Raw genomic sequence first — 21,117 nt, forward strand, 5'->3', positions numbered from 1 at the left:
CAATGCAAGAGTTGTTTAACAAGACACTTGCAATGCATTGGCTAAGCATTAGTGTCCGTTTTGCATACTTGTGTAAGGCATGTTTAGTTAGCCATAATCCTAGCCAAAGAAACCTTGTGTCTGGGTTTGTTTGTGGATATTGACTTCAGATTGGATTGATTCATTGGCATTGAGGGTCTTTCACAACTCAGCACTTTCTGATATTCTGTGTCAGTCCCATGAGGTGTATTCACAAGCCTAGGAAAACCAATATAGATAAAATGCTAGTCATGTGTATGTAAGATACAGCCATTACCTCAGGCCAGTTTGAAGGTTAATGCGTTTTGACAATATTCTTGACCTCACAACTCAGTGACTGTTACAGCTTCAAATCAGGAGGTGCCGCAGGATTTGTTCAGAAGCCAAATTCTATAATTTTTTTCACAAAAACTTAAAGGTGAAGTGTGTTATTTCTGTGTCAAAATGAAATCATAAAAATAAAGCTTTTAAACAGGTTTCCCAAAAAAAATTCCACCTGCCATTGGTAAATAAAGAGCCACACCCCAAACTCATGCCATTGGCTGAGACATTGTTGCTATGCTGAGCTGGTCAGAAATGCTTAAACAAAACAATGTTTTGAAAGCAATGCAAAGCTAGAATGTTTACACTTTTAGAGGAATAAATGCACAAATGGGATGGGAAAAAATACTACACACTTCACTTTTGAGCTGTATTCACAACACATTTAACTTCCATAATGTGAAGTATTTCAAAGTAAAACAACAATCGCTGCATCCGAAAACCTAGGCAGGTGACTTGCCTCCTTATCAGCTGCCTAATGACTTTGAAGACGGTGTTTTTACACGAAAGCACCTCATGAAATTGATTTTGGAGATGCTTCTGATGCAGCGTAACAGTTTAATGATCAACAACAAAATAGAACGAGCTTCGGTGATAACTAAACAAATATTTAATTACTATAATACTAATTTCTCACTAGAAATAACATCAAAAGTGCAAAAATGTTGTCAGAAATATACATTTACACACAAAATGACCACCAAATGTAACTTTCAGATTCCATCTTTATTTCTTTATCTCAACCATCATGGAATGTAACGCAGGATTGTGGGATATCAAAGGCAGCGAAGGATACATCTATGCCACCTTCAAAAATCAATCAGATGAAGGTATTTCATGAGAAAGGAAGTGAATCTAACTTTGGATTCGGACACACATTGATGCCCTCCTACTGTACCTTGGAATTCGTCCTGCGAAGGCAGTATTTTTTCAGTTTTTGGATGATGCCAAGAAATTACGTAGAGGAGGATTTTTCCCATCCACATGACCTTGCTTACTAGACAAGAAATGGAGATGTGGAAAGTTACATTTTGATTAAACTATAAAAATAAGAGACATTTAAGAAACTAAACTGTAATTTTTATACATAGATTTAAAACATCTGTTCTCATCGTAGCAAATTCAACAGCCTCTGTATTTATTACAAGCATCAAACTCTGAGAGAAATTTGCAGAGACAGTTTCGGCAGTCTGTTCTGTTAACACACAATGACGCCTCAGCTTCTTTACAGTAACGCAAAAATAATGTAAGATTACAAAAGGTCACCACATCTCACTGGGTTTTGTGGAGCATAAAATTAATTTAACCCATCACAACAGCGTTCAGGCCCATACCATAAGCGGCCATTAAAACGCCATCAAATTCACACTTTAGTAATTCCAGCCGTATGTGGAGTGCAAGAGCAATCCCATCGACTTAAAAATAGATAACAATTACCTTCAGCTTCAAATCCTGCCTTAATTTGGCAGGGGAAATATCCACCGCAATTCAGGGTTTATCATGCAAAACCAGTGACCACTGGAGCTGGGAAAAACATTAGTAGAGATATTTTTTGGGGGGGGGGGGTAAGTATTGAGTTTCTCCGGCCAGGGCTGTATAATGAAATAACTGGCCCGGATAGAAAAGAAACTGAGTGATGTGTGGAGTTAATGGGCTTTTCATGCAAATGAGGGATGGCTGAATTAGCGAGGGTGCCCATGGAGGCGTTCAGGAGAGAACATCAGCTTTGTTCGGAGCCAGTGCCGTTGAAACCTTTTATCCCATGCCGTTCGCTAACGATGGACGAGCGCGCTGTGCTATAACATGAACTTGTCTGATTAACCAACAGGATCTGTCTCTTTCATATTGGATGAAACTGACCAATTCAAATTGAGATGATGTTAAAAGTGTTTGGAGTTTCTGCCAGAATTGTAATGTCAAAATATTTCATAGCAGTGATGTAAAAAGTCAATATGAAATCAAAATCAACATGGCTCTCTATCTACATTTTTGCAAAAATGTACCTATACATACAATTTTGAAATTAACTCTAGTAAAATACCAACAATTTTTCACACAAATTATGATTTCGGGGCAGATTATCGATTAATAAAGACTTATTTTCATGCAGTTCCTTGCACAATTCTATGTTATGTTTATCTCAAAACACTTTTACCATCGTGCATGATTTGCAAAGGAATACATTTTAATGTTTGCATCACATAACCAGCTCTATATGTATAGCTTTTCTGGTGTAGTAAAAATGCTCTGTAGCTCACCTGGTAGCTGATCATCACGCATGCGATGCAAATCGCTCAGGTCCGTTAAACAAGGTTGCTTAAGCAAATACATTTTTTATCTCATGTTTGCTTTTATTAACACTTTAAGTTAGGTTTAGGGTAGTTGGTATGTTATTTTCAAATAAAATAGAGCATAAACATTTAATTTCTAAACTGTCGTGTTACGCACGTACAATAACCAAAGAACAATGTTGCCAGATTCATATTCAAATTTCACATAATTTAGCAAAAATGTTGCCACATTATGGGAGTAAAATGCAATTATGTTATTGTAAATAGTCTGAGAAGTTGTGTTAGTCTAAATGTAAAAAAGAGACACTGTGAATTATATAACAACCACAGTCTCTTTCGGTCGACTACACAGAATAAACAGCAAAACAAAACAAGAATAAATGTGTATATCTTTTGCACACACACACAGACACACACTCTTCCTCTTACACCCTATCCATTTCTCTGCATTATTTCACTCCATTTAAAATTGCCACCCGCTTCCGTCTTGCCAAGCCTGAATTGATTTTTTAGGAATTCAAAGCCTTTCACCCCTCTTGAGTCTCTGTTGTGCCAGCGCACAATGTAGTTTGCATATGACTAATCATCTGCCGTGTTTATATGTAATCTCATATCATTTCAGGCCATGTCCCCTGTTTTGTATCTCCCTCTCTCCTCTCCTTTCCTCTCCTTCTCTTGGCTCTTGGCTGTATTTCTCTTGTGAAACATAAACTAAATCTGCCTTCGTTCAAAACACATGCAGATATCCCAGGCGTTCGCTAAGACAGACGAGGACTCTTGCAATTATGTGTAAGAGCACATAATGTTACACGTAAGAGCCCGTGGGTGGCATTCTCAATGAAACCTCTAAAACAGTGTTCTCAACGGGTGGGTCGTGACCAAAACAAGTAGCAGGTCTGCTCTGACAATGCTAAATGCAAATTATAAAAAGCAACCTTACCAAATTGTGCATACTTAGAACAGCACAATAAGTTTGCTTTTAAAAGGGAGAAGAATATTTTATTTAATGTCAAAGTTACACACTTAAAAATAAAGGTTTCAAACGAACATTTTAGTGAAAAGTTCTTAAATGAACCATTATTTTCTTAGTGAACATTTGTGACCCTGGACCACAAAACCAGTCATAAGGGTCAATTTTCCGAAATTGAGAATTATACAACATATGAAAGCTGAATAATTAAGCTTTCCATTGGTGTATGGTTTGTTAGGATAGGACAATATTTAGCCAAGATACAACTATTTGAAAATCTGGAATCTGATTTTGAATAAAAAAATGAGAAAATTGCCTTTAAAGCTGTCCAAATTAAGTACTTAGCAATGCATATTACTAATCAAAAATTAAGTTTTGATATATTTATGGTAGGACATTTACTAAATATCTTCATGGAACATGATCTTTACTTAATTTCCTAATGATTTTTAGCATTAAAGAAAAATGGATCATTTTGACCCATTCAGTGTATTTTTGGCTATTGCTACAAATATGCCCGTGCAACTTAAGACTGGTTTTGTGATCCAGGGTCACATTTTAATAAACTAAAGAGCCTATTTCCACTATTGAGAACCTTTTATGTAATGTAAGGTTACATGTATGTTTATAGTTCTTCGTGGAACCATCAATGCTAATAAAGAACCTTTATTTTCAAGAGTGACTTCCATAGAAGAACCATTTTTGGGTTCCCCAAACAACCTTTCAGTGAGCAGTTCTTAGAAAAACGTTTTATACTATGAAGGACCTTTTGCACAAATGAAAAAGTTTCCATGGATGTTGAAGGTTCTTTTTGGAACCAACAAAACCAAAGACCTGCAAAATCATCTGTCGCTTGGTAATATGGCACATTTTTTATATTTGGCCCAATGTTTGTTCCAATCTAGTTAATCACACTTTGGATCTTATGTATTGTCAAGTTTCCCATTTAGCCTATGTCAAGTTAATTATTTTGCTTATTGTTGGGCCATTGCAGTTGATGGTTAAACAGGCCTAAGCTGTTTTTGGTTTGAGATTTGCCTTCTCAGCAGGAAAAACATTTCAAGATTGTATGTAGAGACATTTTAGTGACTTTTATATGATGTGGCGCATCATGGTGAGTTTCCACACAATGTCTAATGTGAATTCTGGACCCTCAAGCAAAACCAGTTGAGAACTGCTGTGAATTGTAGAACAGACCTTTTTCATTGCAGTTTTATTGATGCAGAGCTATTAAGTATCAGACCATTTAGTAGGCGGAGATGAGATGGATAACACATTTCTTCTCATGTTGACTGTTGTCTTTGGGGTCGAACATAATTGTTTTGAATCCTCCAGGGCAGTGACTCATCATTCTGCACACCCGTGATGTTCGCTTTCTTCTCACTGCATTATTAGCAATATAAATCCACAAAGAGGTGAAAAGGCATGACATTCTCAGCTCTGTCTACATAGCGATTCTGCTACAACATAACACTGGTTATTAAGAACAAGGGAGATTAGAGCAGGAAACAGACTACAAGGCGTATCTAGTAGTTTTTCAGTCTTACAATTAAGTTGAGTTGTTATAGACTAAATTAAATCAAAATGTAGCCAATTTACTTTCTTAATAAATGTCACTGATATTATTGTGCATGATTCATCAGTGCATGTTATTCATAAAAACATTATCTCTGAAATGACTTTGCTGTTGAATAAATCACCTGACCATGTGGGCTGGGAAAAACAATAACAAAACAAATACATATATGCAGCACAATATCATTTAGTTTACAGTTGGTAAGGTTGTTTTATATTTCAGAAATAAATCTCTTCTCACCAAGGCTTCATTTATTTGTTCAAAAATGCAGTTAAAAATAGTAATATTGTGAGATATTATTACAATTTGAAATAAGTGTTTTCTATTTTAATATATTTTGAAATGTAATTTAATCATGAGATGGCAAAGCTGAATTTTCAGCAGCCATTACTCCACTCTTCAGTGTCACATGACATACTGTTTTCTTAAAGGAATAGTTCACCCAAAATGAAAATTATGTCATTAATTACTCTTCCTCATATCATTCCAAACCTGTTAGACCTTCATTCATCTTCGGAACCCAAATGAATATATTTTTGATGAAATCCCAGAGCTTTCTGACCCTGCATAGACAGCAACTCAACTACCATGTTCAAGGCCCAGAAAGGTAGTAAGGACATTGTTAAAATAGTCCATGTGACATCAGTGGTTCAACCGTAATTTTATGAAGCTGCGAGAATACTTTTTGTAAGCAAAGAAAGCAGAAATAACGTAATTTCTTCAGTCAATGTGCTTTCACAATAGTACCACAATGCATGTAAAAGTATTCTCGTAGCTTCATAAAATTACAGTCGAAAATGGACTATTTTAACAATGTCCTTACTACTTTTCTGGGCCTTGAATGTGTCAGTTGTGTTGCTGTCTATGCAAGGTCAGAAAGCTCTCAGATTTCATCAAAAGTATTTTACTTTGTGTTCCAAAGATGAACAAAATTATGTTTTATTCAACAAAACGCCATCCTGTGCAGCATTCTTTAATAACACCACTGATCTTTTTCTCCTTGCGTTCCTCCTTCAGATTTTTCATATGACGTATGACCTGGCGAGTGCAGTGGTAAGAATCTTTAATCTGATTGGCATGATGTTGTTGCTGTGTCACTGGGACGGATGCCTGCAGTTTCTGGTGCCTCTCCTGCAAGACTTCCCTCCTGATTGCTGGGTGTCGCTAAACGGTATGGTTGTAAGTATTCAAAACTTTTCATTACTCTTTCAGAACCATTTTCCGATTTTATTTTGAACTACACATTGGATCAGGTCAAAATGATCATTTGATCAGTGGACAAGAAATTGATTTAGTGAAAATGTTCTCTAAATGTTTAACTGTTATTCATTAAGAGACTTAATAATGACAGTAAATATAGGCCGCATTCACATAGTGTCAGAATTACCGTAATTACAAGATGACGACTCAGATCCTGAAACTTTCACATCGCGGGAATTAGAAATGATTCGTTTCCATGGTAACTTTTACAGATCCAACAGTGGCTTTGTTGGTTAAGACAGCAAAATACTTAATCACTGTATAAATTCACCTTCTGCAAAATACAGAAGAACAAAGAGAGCACCTGCTATCACTGGTAATAATAAAATGGCATATCAAACTGAAGTATGTGTAGAGGTTGTTATCTAGCTGTTCGTCTGACTGTCTGACTGTCAAAAAATTGAGGGACTTAAGAATAAACTAGATATTTCACAGGCAGATTTAGATACGCTATCATTCTAAAGTCTGGGGTCAGTAAGATTTTTGTTTTTCAAAAAATATATATATTTTTTTTTAAATATTTTTTTTTATGATCAAAAGTGACAGTAAAGACTGTAAAATTTACAAAAAAAATCACAAATGTTAATTATGAGTTTTATATTTATCAAAAATCCAGAGGAAAATAATGATAATTTAAATAAATAAATGAATAAATTCTTGAGCAGCAGTTCAGCAAATTAGAATGAATAATTTACATTACAAAATTACATTTTAAAATATATTAAAATATAAAAACTGTTCTTTTTAATTTTGTAATAATATTTTAAAATCAGAGCCGATACTCCCTATACACAGAGTATGCAAGCTGTGTAGGGCCCCCAAAACACCAGGGGGCCCCCTTGCTCTCAAAGATGTTTTAATTTTAGTTTTGTTTTTGAATTTGGCCAGTGGTTATGAAAACATGAATGATCATTTATTTTAATGCGGTGCACTTTCACGCTCTCTGCGTAAAAATCAGCCAAATCATGTAACGTGAATGTCGTACAATCTCTTGATCTTACTAAAAATAAAAACGAGTTGAAAGTGTGCCGAGCCACAGAAGAGATACTGTTTCTCGAGTGCTTTCCGTGAGCGCGATTCGAGACGGAGTGAAACACAGACAAATCCACCCCCCAGAGTTTTCAAACTTTAATATGTTTGACAAAGTCTTGAACAAACATCTGAACCTATTTGCACAACGTGATTGCAGCAATCATCTCATCAGTTAGTCTACATAAGGTTTTACAAAATCAAAAAAGTAAATTAAACATCCCTAGCATACGAAGATTTGGACTTGCACGTCCCATTACTGTTAAAATCCAAGAGGCTCTGGGCAGAACGTTTTACACTTGACCTTTATCAAACGAGAGCTGTTCAGCTAATCAGGACAGATGGCTCGCTGTAGTTTTTCACCGCACATCATGTTGGTGCTAAATGGATGTTAAAATGCCAAGATAATTTTTTTCTTCTCCCAGCTTTTTCGAATGAGTTCACCTCACATTCCAGGTCAAATTGCAGTGCTGGTAAAGGCATTAGGCTTTTTTAGTTCAAGGCCAAGTGTGTCACGCTGTTTTAGGAAGTCAGATTTCTCTGATTTCCCGCTAACAAAAATGATGCATTCACTTTGAAAGCATGCGCAGAGATCAGCAGACGGCCTGTAATGGGCATGTGCAAATCTCTTTGCATATTCGTCTGAGCTTGTTAGCTTGGCATCACAGATAACAGTCTTGGGTGGTGGTGGTGGGGTGATAAGGCTGTTCGCAGTTACACAACCATATCCCCTCAAGTGCTAGGGGGCTCAATCTAACTTTGAGGTGCTCTAGTCTATGTGATACTGCAGACCCCTTGGCTCTGCAGGGCCTTACCTCGAATCATTGATAGTTGTGTTTTGAAATGTTGCGAAACCTCTGGCCATGTTGAACGTGACATTTCTGACAAATTAAAGACACTTGAGAAGCCTTAGCTCTGTGTGTTTTACTTCATTTTACCTCTTCATCTCAGATGAAACAGATGGAAATTATGCATACAGCAACATCCAAGAAAACAAAGCAAAGCTAAGTCCTTTATTATAGCTTTAATGCTTGCAAGAAGTGACATTACTGTGCTCCAAATATATATATTTTTAATTCTAAACATTCAAATGCACTTCAAAAAATAGTCTAGTCTTTCTAAAGCTAAAGAAGAGGTCAAACGCTTGTGGCGTTTCACTGCAGTTTGATGCGATAGGAGGTTGATATTGCCCCTTGTGGCTCTGATTTATAATTCTAGCCTCAGGTTTCTTATTTTTTCCTTTTTAACCAGAGAATGAGAACTTATTGCAGTACATAAACACTTAAGATCTGTTACATAACCTAGTGAGTTGCCTATCTAGACAGCATAAAACAAAAAACATATGAAGGCTGTTCCAAAATCATAATGTTCCAAATTAGTAAAACAGTTTTAATGCTGCCTTCACATCCTTCTGGGAAGTTTCACTTACAAGCCTAGAAGTCATAATTACAATGTGCTTGCAAGTGAAAAAGTTGATGTGGGCTTCAGCAAAAATGATAGTTATTTTATGACTAATGCAACAAAATGAAAAGAAAATGACGCACACTGAGTGTGTGTTGATGCTTATCTTCATGATTTATCCTGTGGAACAACAGATGATGTTAGGAAATGTAATGTAATGTAAATTGGTGTCCATAAGATTTTTGAATGTTTTTGAAATAAGAATCATATGCTTACCAAGGCTGCATTTATTTAATCAAAAATAATGTTTAAGAAAATAAAATATACTATATAAATATATATATATATAATATAAATAAAAATTAAGTAATATTGTAAGTAATAAAGTGGTGTTTTGATGTGACATTTCCTCGGCGAGGAGTTTCTAAACTGATATAGATGCACCACCTCCTCCTTTCTGTAAATTATATCAAGCCTGCATAATTGTTTTCCATCTGTCCCATTCCCCTGGGCTTGGTTCAGATAAATGCCACAACCAGAAAATGATAACAGAAAAAAACTGAAAATCAAAAGCCAGGGAGAGTGTTTTGTTTTACTTTTCTGTACACATACATTTTTATGTACTTTTTTACTCTAGGTGCATTTTCCTCCCTCTCTCCTTCCCTTAGTGTCTTTGTGTAACTTTGAATCAATGACCTCCCTGTTTACCTCTGCACCACTTTCTCCTCCCAAAAAAATCAATGCAGATGAAAAATGAGCAAAGATTCCCGGTGCTGTCTTTTCCCCCGTGCACAGATGGGGGTCCCAGAGGGAGGCGGTAGCCCTGCTGCTCAGTAATTCAGGGTTTTAGGCGGGCGAAGTGAAGAAGAGGATATAATGCCCTGGCGGGGGAGTGCTAATTGGGACATTGAGTCGGAGTAGACAGGAGGCGACACCGACTGTGTTACCGGCCAGGCTGTCGGGTTAATTTAGCCATCAGAGAGGTTAGCGTTGGAGGAATGTCTGGAGATCTCGACATGCCTCCCTCAGCAGGATCCAAACCAAGTGACTAACTTTAAACCACCATATAACTCATTATTTGAAAGAAATATTACAAGATGGGTTATATTTAGTGCTGTCAAACGATTAATCACGATTAATCGCATCTAAAATAAGTTTTTGTTTACATAATATATGTATGTGTACTGTGTATATTTATTATGTATATATAATACACACACATACAGTAAATATTTTGAAAATATTTACATGTATATATATATATTTACATTCTTATATTTTATATTATGCATAAATATAGTTAATATATAAACATAACATATTTTTCTTAAATATATACATGCATGTGTTTCTATTTATATATACATAATAAATATGCAGAGTATGCACACTTATATTATGTAAACAAAAACTTTTATTTGGAATGCGATTAATTACGATTAATCATTTGACAGCACTAGTTATATTCCATACTTATAGCAACATTTTTTTTTCCCTAAAGTCCACTTATAATGTTATTTAACCCTACTGAAACAGTATACTACTATTTTCAGATTCCGGGTCCGTTTTGACCCGAAGAAATTCGTCATTTTAGAAAATGGTCATAAATTTATATTTTTGAACTAAAACCATATTATATCTGATAAGAATTTCTTTTTTTCAGTATTGATAAGACATTTTTATATGAATACAGTATGCCATTGCATAAAATGTATAGGAACATATAATCCGGGAATGGACAGTATTAACCATATAAATGAATGGAATTAATTTATAACTCACGATTGCTCAAAAACAGTCCAAATTTATGAAACCATATATTTCTAACAAAACAACATCAAAACAACTAACATTAAAATGTTGGATAAAATAATGTCATGCATTATAAAGCAATATTAAATTATTTTCAAATCTTTTATTTGGTTGAATAAGTATGCAATACTGTATTAGACACTATATGTTAATATATTATATATTAGATAATAATGTTTCAGTAAAAAAAAAAAAAAAAAAGTAAAAAAAAAGTGCTTTAATTGCTCTTTCCATTGGTCAGCGTCCACAAAACTTTTGGAGTGCTTGATGCACAATGATGGTTGTAGGACCTACAGGCTGGACATGGACCACAGAGAGATGATTCACAGGCTTTTACCACCAGGTCATTTCACGCTGGATTACTTTTACCAGTGGATATTTCTTCAAAACATTGTTGTAGATGGTAAATGACACTAGGAAAGTTTACCAGCACAAGAACACACAGGCCATAAAAAAAGTCTGAAAGAAATGACTGATTTAGACAATTCAGGTAGGATCAAAATAAATAAAATCAGGTAAATAAATTTAAATCACACAGAATTTACCATCTGAATAGGACTTTCGTTGAATGTAATTTTAGAATTATGAAAGCTTATTAAAAATATATAAAAATGTTAAACTTTTTGTATGTACATATACATATGAGATCAATGAGATTTCATTTTATTTTTTTAATTTTATTTCCATCAAGGATACATTAAATTGATGATTCAAAGAATCCTGGGGGGAAAAACACAAAAATATCAAGCAGCAAATATTTCTTCAATAGCAAAACAAACTGTTTTTCAAAATATGCTCTCTTTAAGTTACTGATGCTTTTGTTGAGTACATTCAAAGCTAATTTATGCACTGTAGATTTCCTCCCATTAAGTACATAATTAATGATTATATAAAAAAATGATAATTATGCTGAGAGTTTATTCACTTGAACTATTCACAAAGGGTTTTTGCACAAAGAGTGCAAAAAGAGTAATTATGAACCAGCGGCAGCAGCAGCCAAACCAACAGAGATTTTGTGAAAAACACTGTCCATAAATCACGTTTCTAACACGAGCCCTCTGTGAAAAACACACTGTAAAGAGGAAGCATTAATAACTATAATTGTTTTCCACATAATAAATAATAAATTAGTTTTTAATTGAATGATGTGTTGCATGCAAAGTTCTTCTGTACATGTGACTCGATCATGAATTTTTCATTACTGTCCGCAGTACTGCTGCCAAATATTAATGAGACGCTTCATTTGATCTTCTGTACATAAAATAATCCACAGCATTCCTATGGATGACTGTAATACATAATTTGAATACAACTCATGCAGGTCAAAGAAAATGGTGAGTGTTTGGAAAATCCAGTTGGAATTGCAATTTAATTTGATGACACCAGTGGTACAGAAATGATACTTTTCACATTTAAAGATTTTGTCCAGATCGTAAGAGTCCTATCAAGTTATATCTACATCAAGACTGTGAAGCCTCTTCAAAAAGGTCCTAAACGCTTCTAGGTCTCAAGGAACATTCATACTGACATTGATTTCTTTGCTCATTTGCAAAAACTCTGCTCAACAGTTGCCTCAAATCACCAAATCTCATTGAAAATGTAAATCTTGTTGCTGTAAACGTCATCATTTTCATATTTAAACTCTCTATTCAAAACATAAAATCAAATAAACTCAAAAAGAATTGCATCATTTGAATATAACTTTTGTTTAATATTTTTTAAAAAGTTTAGAATTTAATATAAGCTTATTTAAAGGTAAAAAAATTACAAATATTATTAATATAAAAGTTTAATATATAAGTTAAAAACTTTATATGTATAATCACGTGTAAAAACATATATTATATTATGTAAATAGTTATAAAGCAAGATAATGTAATATAATATAATATAATATAATATAATATAATATAATAACGACAGATAACAATATAATCAACAACAGATAGAATGATCTATCTAGATAGATAGATAGATAGATAGATAGATAGATAGATAGATAGATAGATAGATAGATAGATAGATAGATAGATAGATAGATAGATAGATAATATTATATTTAATATTTAACCTTATTTTATTAAAAAGATGACAAAAAAAGGCAGGTTTATGTGTGTTGAGTAACAGGCCACTGGTCTTTCACTGTAAATCACCGAAAGCCCCACAGACTAGAATAGAGTGCACCAGCTGGGTTTATCCTGTTAGTTTCTCCATAGAGAAATTGATTTTTAGCAATAATATATAAACTTTTCAAGACAGACCTACCATGAGCTCCTATGCTGCCGTAGAAGCCCCAAGTGTGATTTTCAACTTTACTTTTTAAGTTTTTTCTAAAAATTGTGGAGATCCCGCAATAATAATAATAGCAGCTCAGTAACGGCTACCCACTCCCATGAAGCATTGCAAATAAACCAACCAACATTGAATAAATACATTTTTAAACAAATAGTTTGAATGAATAACTAAAGTAACTACGTGAATAAGTCATTTTCAAACCAAAGAGCTTTCTTTTGGTCAAAGCAATACATCCGCCTAGCTGACATTGCGAAAAACCCATTGCGAAATCTGTGTGGGGAAATATTTCTCCCTCACATAAAATTCCCAGTGGATTCCTATTAAAAATGACAAGATTTTCAAGCAAAAATTCACCAAACAATGATAAATGTGATCGCACCTTAAGAGAGTCATTTACTTTGGTCATGAATGTACGATTTTGTAATCTGAAAGAATCTGTGAAAAGTAACTGATTCAGTGAATCCCTTGTGTTGGTCATGAATTAGTCCGTGTATTGAATGAATCAGTTCAGCAAATGATTCAGAGATTCATTCATTTAAAAAAAACCTAATAAAATACATTCACTTACGGATATAACAAAGTGACATGCAGAACGAGTTAGTGAAAATAGCATTGTCCAAACAATGTCCTGCTGTTTCAGATTTGAGTTGTTTTTCCTTTGCAATGCTTCATTCAATGCCTGGTTCATTTCATCATAAAAGAATTTAAGCACACAAGCTTATACCTTTTGTCTTTTTCTACGTTTTTCAATTTTTTTTTTCTTCATGTCAACAAAATGCAGCAATGTTCTTGATTTATCTTGGAGACTATGGAGACAATAAATGGAAAAAATATTACTGGAGCAAAGACTAATGAATAGATTCAAAGAAACATTCACAGTGAAATATATGTACACATTTTTTTATTCTGTTCTGTTTGCACAAGCACACAAAAAGAAACTCCTCTGAAGAGACCAAGAGCCTATAATATGTATTAAATCCAGTAATGTCATGCAGCCCACAACTCCTCTTATCTCCTGCATATGGCTCTTGATCTTCTGTAATGCTGAATTAAGAAGAATATCATTACTGTACTCTCTAAATGACCCCTGTTTTCTGGAAACGCTTTGAAACTTGTGGCTAGTTAAAGCGATAAGGCGGAGAGAAGCAGAAATATGGATGCGTGTGGCCTTTTGGTAAGTGTGTGTGTGTGTTTTAGGAAAAGACTGAACCTCATTTGAATTTTTATTGCACTGTAGCTCATCAGAGGAGAAAAGCCCAGTAGAACAAAGGTGATTTCCAGCTTATTTATAATAAGAAGCGCTACTACCTGACTCATTATCTTCCTGCTTAAACTTCTCACCCACAATGCACGGCATAATGTACACTGTAAGCTCCAACGGTATCCTCCCGTATTCTCGTTTTTGTCCTAAATGCATGTAAAAGACCCATGTCTATTTGGAATAAAGAGGTTACTTTTTGCTGCAGGTGGGCTTGGATAGGGGGCCCTGTTTTTCCATTTTTATGGTAAAAATATCAGCAAAGCAATGCTTTACTAGTATATCACTTACTGTTTTTACAGTATACTGGGCACAGTATGTCAACATTATTTTAGCATAATTGAGGTACTATTATAGTTTTTAATAATATTTTGAATCATTGGAGTAGTTTAATTTTGTTATATTTTGTTATGTGTAATTAAAAAAAAATATTTCAGTTTTTTTGTTATTTTAGATCAAGGCAATCAAATATTGCCTTGCGCTTTATTTAAAATTACGATTTTAATTAAATATAGCAGTTCGCAAATTTTGTATTATCAATATCTTCAAGAGTTACAACTTAGTGACCACAGCAGGTTGCATAAAATACCATACAATGCATTAATATCAGCCGTTGTTTACCATTTCCATTTTCACTCATTATTTGATTGGACTACCGTGTTTTTACACAAACCAGTAAAATGCAAAAATACCTGCTTTTATTTCAGGTAGCATACCACTGTTCATCATTTAACAATGCATACTATTTTGTTTCACATACAACTTAAATAATAGGCTGTTAAAAATTAATAGGCTGTAATCAGTGTATACTGCACAGTACCTGCATACTGTGAACAATATGCTAGTATTCCATTATGAACAAAACACTGCATTTCCCAAGGCAATTATAAAGAGACGATCATAACGAGGAGTCATTTTGTGAGAGATTATGAGAGTAGATAACATTGCAGAAAACCAAATTAGAAGGAGTAAGAGATCATTAATCCTCTCGGGTTTATGAAAAGTAAGTAGTCCTAAACAAAAGGAAAAACGTAGCTTTGTCTTTTTGGCACATACTCAAGGCACAAAGGCGGACCTTTGTAGAGCCAGATGTTCGGAAACATCTTTCTTCTGGCTTAATCATGATGTTTAAACCCTTTTTGAGAGTTTAGCAACTCCCTGACTGGATTACAGTAACGGAAATGTGATTTGGTTTGTAAAAATTTATTTGAAATTGATTTACGTTAAGTTCTAGAGTATCTGTATCGATTAGCACAGAAAACAGTTTTGTCAAAAGTGTTTTCTGTGGTAATCGACCACCTCAGATGCTGCTGATAAACTGTGTATAATGTGCAATGGTCCTTTAACTTTGATTTCCATCAGTTTTGCTGTGTCTCCTGAGATGTTGCCAAATCAATAGCTCACACTTTTACTTAATAAAGTCTCCTTGTTATAGTAATTAATTACCAGATGTAAGGGATAAAACAGGGGTTTGGGAGCTGGTAAAAGATTGCTTTTAATTCTCAAGAGGCCTGTTGAGACGATTGCTTGGCCTTTCGTTTTATCTCACACGTCACTTTAGATAGCTCAGCTTGCATCCATCAGGAGAAATACAGAGGGGAGAGAAGAGAAAAGGTGAGAGAAGAAGAAAAACAGATTGGTTAAAAAGGTAGAAGGAGATAGATAGAGGGAGAAACCAGAAGATAAAAAGAGGACAAGAGCTGCTAGTTGACAGTGAACCCAGAAAACTATCCAGTGTCGAAAAAGAAATTACAGATTGTGGTCCTGGCCAAAAAAAAAAAAAAAAAAAAAATCAATTCAATTTCAATTCAAAATAAAATTAAATAACATTTTAAAACACTTGTGTTTAGAGATACTTTTTATGCTTTAATACAAATAAAACAAATTTAATTTCAGCTAAGTAAAATAATAAAATGTAATATTTGCTGCATTTATTTTCATTTGCAGTCAAATTTTATACATTTTTTAAATATTAAATAATTATTATTGCATGTTTTCTCAATCATAAAACGCAGATTTTTAGCCCAACCAATCCCATAATAAACATTAATTAAACATGGAAATGGAAATGTGAATGGGCAAAAATAATATGGTGCTCTGAGTGCTTTTTTTTTAGCATGGTAACTTCCTCCCCTTTATTCTTATGTCTTTTTCAACATCATTATTTTAGAAGCACATACACTGTTAAAATAACTGAAACAGGGTTCAAAACCTCCAAGATCTTTCACTCTCTACACTTTCCTTGTTTAAACATTTAGAAGATTAAGAAAATGACATACATAGAAATGCCTACATAGAAATGTCTCTTCAGGTGGAGGTGGTTTATTCGAGCCCCTGATTATCCTTTTCTGACACACTGGGCCTGGTAACGTAGCGTGTGATTAGCTGGAATGGTGGAATCGGATTGAATTTCAATTACTGCATGTCTGGTCACGTCTGAGAGAGTCACACCTGGGTGAGGAGAGCGGTCGCACATTCAGTCACACGAGAGCCACGGCTCTGATACACTGGAGAAAGAACTTCACAGGTTTCCGACACCCCTTTGATTTCCGTTGTTGAACAAGAGAATGAATTTTCCACACAAAGAAAAGCACAAATTTGTGAAAGGAAATGTTTATGTGTCAACAGTATTGGAGCAACTAGCTAAACATAACAGTGCTATTAGCTTAGCTACATTTTTCAATTCTGTATTACTAGGCTAATTATATTACTTTGAAAAATTGTTTATATCCCTAAATAATCCCTTAACCATGGTTAAATCATGTTAACACACTGCCTCTCTTATGACCCAAGCAATACACGGACACACGTAAACACCTGGTGTGTAGTTGCTTTTGTATGCCGTCTCCCTCTGTGATGCTCTACATGGTGCTGTCTGGCTATGACACCTACTGTAACACTATAACATACACAGATTATCAGCCAATCAACACATTTCCCAAGTGGGCTCTTCTAATCATCGGCAGACCACTTAAGGACCCACAGCTATCAAATACACTGGTATGAAGTGTTAGTTAAAACAGTGTCTGAGTGCAGAGGATGAGTGATTGTAGGTGTTTATGGAGTGAGTCTGATTGGGACGGATCCCTTCTCTTGACATCTGGTCATCAGAAACTACAGAGGAAGATCCTTTGGGAATTACACACACAAACCCACATTTACAAACCAGATTCTCTTCCAGAAAGATTTAATAATTTAATTATTTGCAGTTGTCACAAAGCCTGAGCCATATCTAAGGACCGGATCAGAATAAAACTTGGTTTTGACTTGGGATAATAAGAACCCACACAGAAAACCTTATCAACCACCTAGAAACCACTTAGAACACCATAGCAAACACCTAGCAATATCCTAGCAGCGCCTTAGCAACCACTCAGAACACTTTAGAAACCACATTGGAACACCCATGCAATGATGCACCCAGCACCCAAAACACCCTAGCAATCCATCAGAACACCCTAGAAACCTCATAACAGCACCCTAAAAGTTCTACCCAGAACAACCTACAACACCCTACCAACAACATGGGAACACCACAGCAACGCTTTAGCAACTACCCAGAAATCCCTATCAATGACCTAGCAACACCCTAACAACCGCTCAGAACACCATAGCAACCCCATAGCAACACTGTAGAAATGCCCTAGCAACAACTCACAACACCCTGGAAACCACATAGGATCACCCTAGAAATTCTGTAGCAACCACTCAGAAAACCAACCACCTAGCAAGACCCTAGCAACAACATCGCAATATCCTAGCAATTCTGTAGCTACCACCCAGAAAACTCAACCTCCTAGCAAAACCCAAGCAACCACTCAGAACACCCTAGAAATTATGTAGCAACCAACCAGAAAACGATATCAACCACCTAGCAATGCCACCCACTCAGAACTGGGGTTGCAAAGGGGTAAAAAAAAAAAAAAAAGGATGGTAAAATTCCAAAATTCTAAATTTAATAATATTAAATTTACTGGTAATTTTCTGCCCCTTTGCAACCCTACTCAGAACTCCTGAGCAATTCTGTAGCTACTATCCAGATAATTGTATCATCCACCTAGCAATGCCCTAGCAACGCCACCCACTCAGAACTATGGTTGCAAAGGGGCAGAACATTTATGGTAAAATTATGGAAATTTTCCAGGATTTTTGGGGGAAACAATTGTCAAATTTTGGAAAGTTTCCAGAAATTTACTGAATTTTTTAGAACATTTTTGGAAGGTTTCTTGAAACTTGTCATTTTCTGTCCCTTTCCAACTATTCGCAGAACTCCCTAGCAGTTCTGTAGCTACCACCCAGAAAACTATGTCAACCACCTAGCAACACCCTAGCAACCACTCAGAACACCTAAACAACCACATAATGACACAACAGAAAATATGTTAGCAACAGACTCGCCCTGGCAACCACTGACATTTATTTTTTTCAGCAAATGTAGTATGATGTGCAATGACGGCATGGTTCTCGATGTCATTCCAGCATAGAATGCTATAGGGAATATCTAATATGATGCAGTTTTGTGTGCAAAACCTCTATGTGTGCAATTACGCCTTAATTTTTCCATCAATCTTTGAAAGAAATCAGCAGTCAGCATAGAGATTAGATTTGGCAGTTATAGGTGACTCAGTATTGGAGGGAGTTAATACAACCGTAGAGAGAGAAAGCGAGCACATCAAGAGCATTTTCCTGAGGTTATTCTGACAGGTGCACACACTCAGCGGAACTAGCGTGCGTGATACTAGCATCCCGGCTAACATTTGAGAGCACTGTGGGTTGGCAGGCAGTGCTATGCAGGTTTAAGAGCGGCTTGAATGAGCATTTGTCAGCTTCCTCAGCACTTTTTCCTCTTCAAAATGAGCAGGAAGATATTCAGACAGTCAGCAATTCCATTCCAGACTCCATCCATGAACATGGAACTGTCACATCCTCGCATCCCTCCAGCGAGCTTCACAAAAACATGAGGAGCTGAGGCCATCGGGAGTCATATGGGTCTTGTTTTAGTCCGTGCTCTCAGTTAACTAATGTCTGTGAGTAATGCTGACATTGAGGAGTGACAGAGCAAACTGAAAATAGCTTCTGGGTGTAAAATAAATCAGAGAAGCAAATTCATCTGACCTAAACAGAGTACTGCTACATTTGGTACGACCTCCCAAAAATATCCAATGCTGATTCAACAGGGATTTTACAAACAAATGGAATAAGAAATAGCTTATTATTATAAAAAAAATAAAAAAGTATTAAAGCACATAATATTTCAAGTCTTACAAGATTGTGCTTTCAATAGAGAAATAACTAATTCTATTTTTCTAGACAACTAGGGCCGTGTTCACACTTGGCGTCTTTTTCGAAGCTGCCGGCGTCTGTTTTACATTATAATCCTATGGAGTAAACCGTGTTTTCAAAAAAGTCCTGAGCGCTTTTTAAAACGGCACCGCTGGCGTCTTTTTCTGCAGCTCAGAGCGTTTTTTCGAGTTGAAAAAAATTCTACTTTTCTGAAAAAAACGCCTTACGTCAAGCGCCTTTTTGACAGCTGACCAATGACAAGCGAGTAGCGAGATCTGTCATTTCCATAACAACAAGAAGAAAAATGGAGAAGGTGCCGGTAGATAGACTGATTGTACTAGTTCCTTCCCCGTATAATGTCGTGCCCCCACAAACGTCGTTGTGAATCGACATTTTCTTTCCCGTTAACTTCAAAAGCCAACGCAAGAGCCAACTTTTTACTCTTTCTTGACATTTCTGCAGTACACAGCGCTAGGCTACTGTTGCAGCTGTTGCTATGGCAACAAAAGACGCTCTCGGCTGCTATTTGTAACAGACGCTGCCAGCTTTGTTTTTCATTAAAAAACGCTCTTGTCAACTTTTTCTAGTCCAAAAAGACGCCAAGTGTGAACACGGCCTAATACTATTTTTATTATACACTGATATTTCAAAACAATGATTTAATAATAGATAAATAAATAAAAAAGCCTACAAATAACAGTATCAACAACAAAAAATGCCTGGAAAGTTTCAGCCTTGTTTTCATGAGCTGATGTATTGATTGTGAGTAGGGTCAGACACGCTGCAGTACATCTGCAGTACAGTTTGTCTCTTTCTATTCGCACAGTTCTCCATTAAAATCAGCTGCGCTAATAGCCTGTGAGAGGACTGAAAGTGTCCTTGCTCTTCTTCTCCCGTCCGGCATGAGGGATCCACAGAGCCGTACATCAACTGACGGCAGCTAATGGAAGTAATCCAAGTTGATTAGCAGACACCAAAGCCATCACTTCTTTTAACACCCCACTGCAAATGACAAAGAGACTAAAAAGATGGTGCAGAGATGGAGTATTTTCTCAAAGAAAAAAATATAATTTTTATAATAAAGAACATCGTCAGACAGTGTGTAAAAAAGCTAAATATTTTATTTTTAAAAATGTATAATTATTTTCAAATTTAATATTAGAGTTCAGATGCAAAAGCCTCTAAGTGCCGTTTGAAAATTTCTTCTAAAATGAGTATTTTTATCAGGCTCTCATGTGTAGGTTCAGAAATTTCACTTTAATGGCAATGAATAGGTTCTTTTTATTGCCATTTAGGTGAAATAACTGAACATAAACACAGGAGCCTGATAAAAACACTAATTTTAGAAGAAAATTTCAAACGGCACTTAAAGCCTTTTGCATCTGAACTCTTCATATATACTATTTACTGTAACTATTAGCATATTTTTTCCCACACAAATAAAACCATTTAAAAATCATTATAATACATGTACAAATAAATGTAAATTAATAAATTTAATAATAATAATAAAATTAATAATACATAAAACTATATACATTTCTAAAATATATTTTGTTGTATTAATTTATATAATATTGGTTGTTTGTTGCTTAGTTGTAAG

At 35.2% G+C, this 21,117-nt stretch overlaps 1 protein-coding gene across 1 annotated transcript in view; it reads left to right on the top strand.

The window, feature by feature from the left end:
* LOC306862277 (potassium/sodium hyperpolarization-activated cyclic nucleotide-gated channel 1-like) overlaps nucleotides 1-21,117 on the top strand; it is a gene marked incomplete at its 3' end in the record, with an annotated part of 93,860 nt that overhangs the window by 40,856 nt on the left and 31,887 nt on the right. Inside the window, exon 3 of the mRNA XM_079405023.1 lies at nucleotides 6,194-6,355. Coding sequence (XP_079261149.1) covers nucleotides 6,194-6,355 — 162 coding nt within the window. The remainder of the gene's footprint in view (nucleotides 1-6,193; nucleotides 6,356-21,117) is intronic.

This window comes from Barbus barbus, assembly GCF_936440315.1.
Source record: "Barbus barbus genome assembly, chromosome: 43".
NCBI lineage: Eukaryota > Metazoa > Chordata > Actinopteri > Cypriniformes > Cyprinidae > Barbus > Barbus barbus.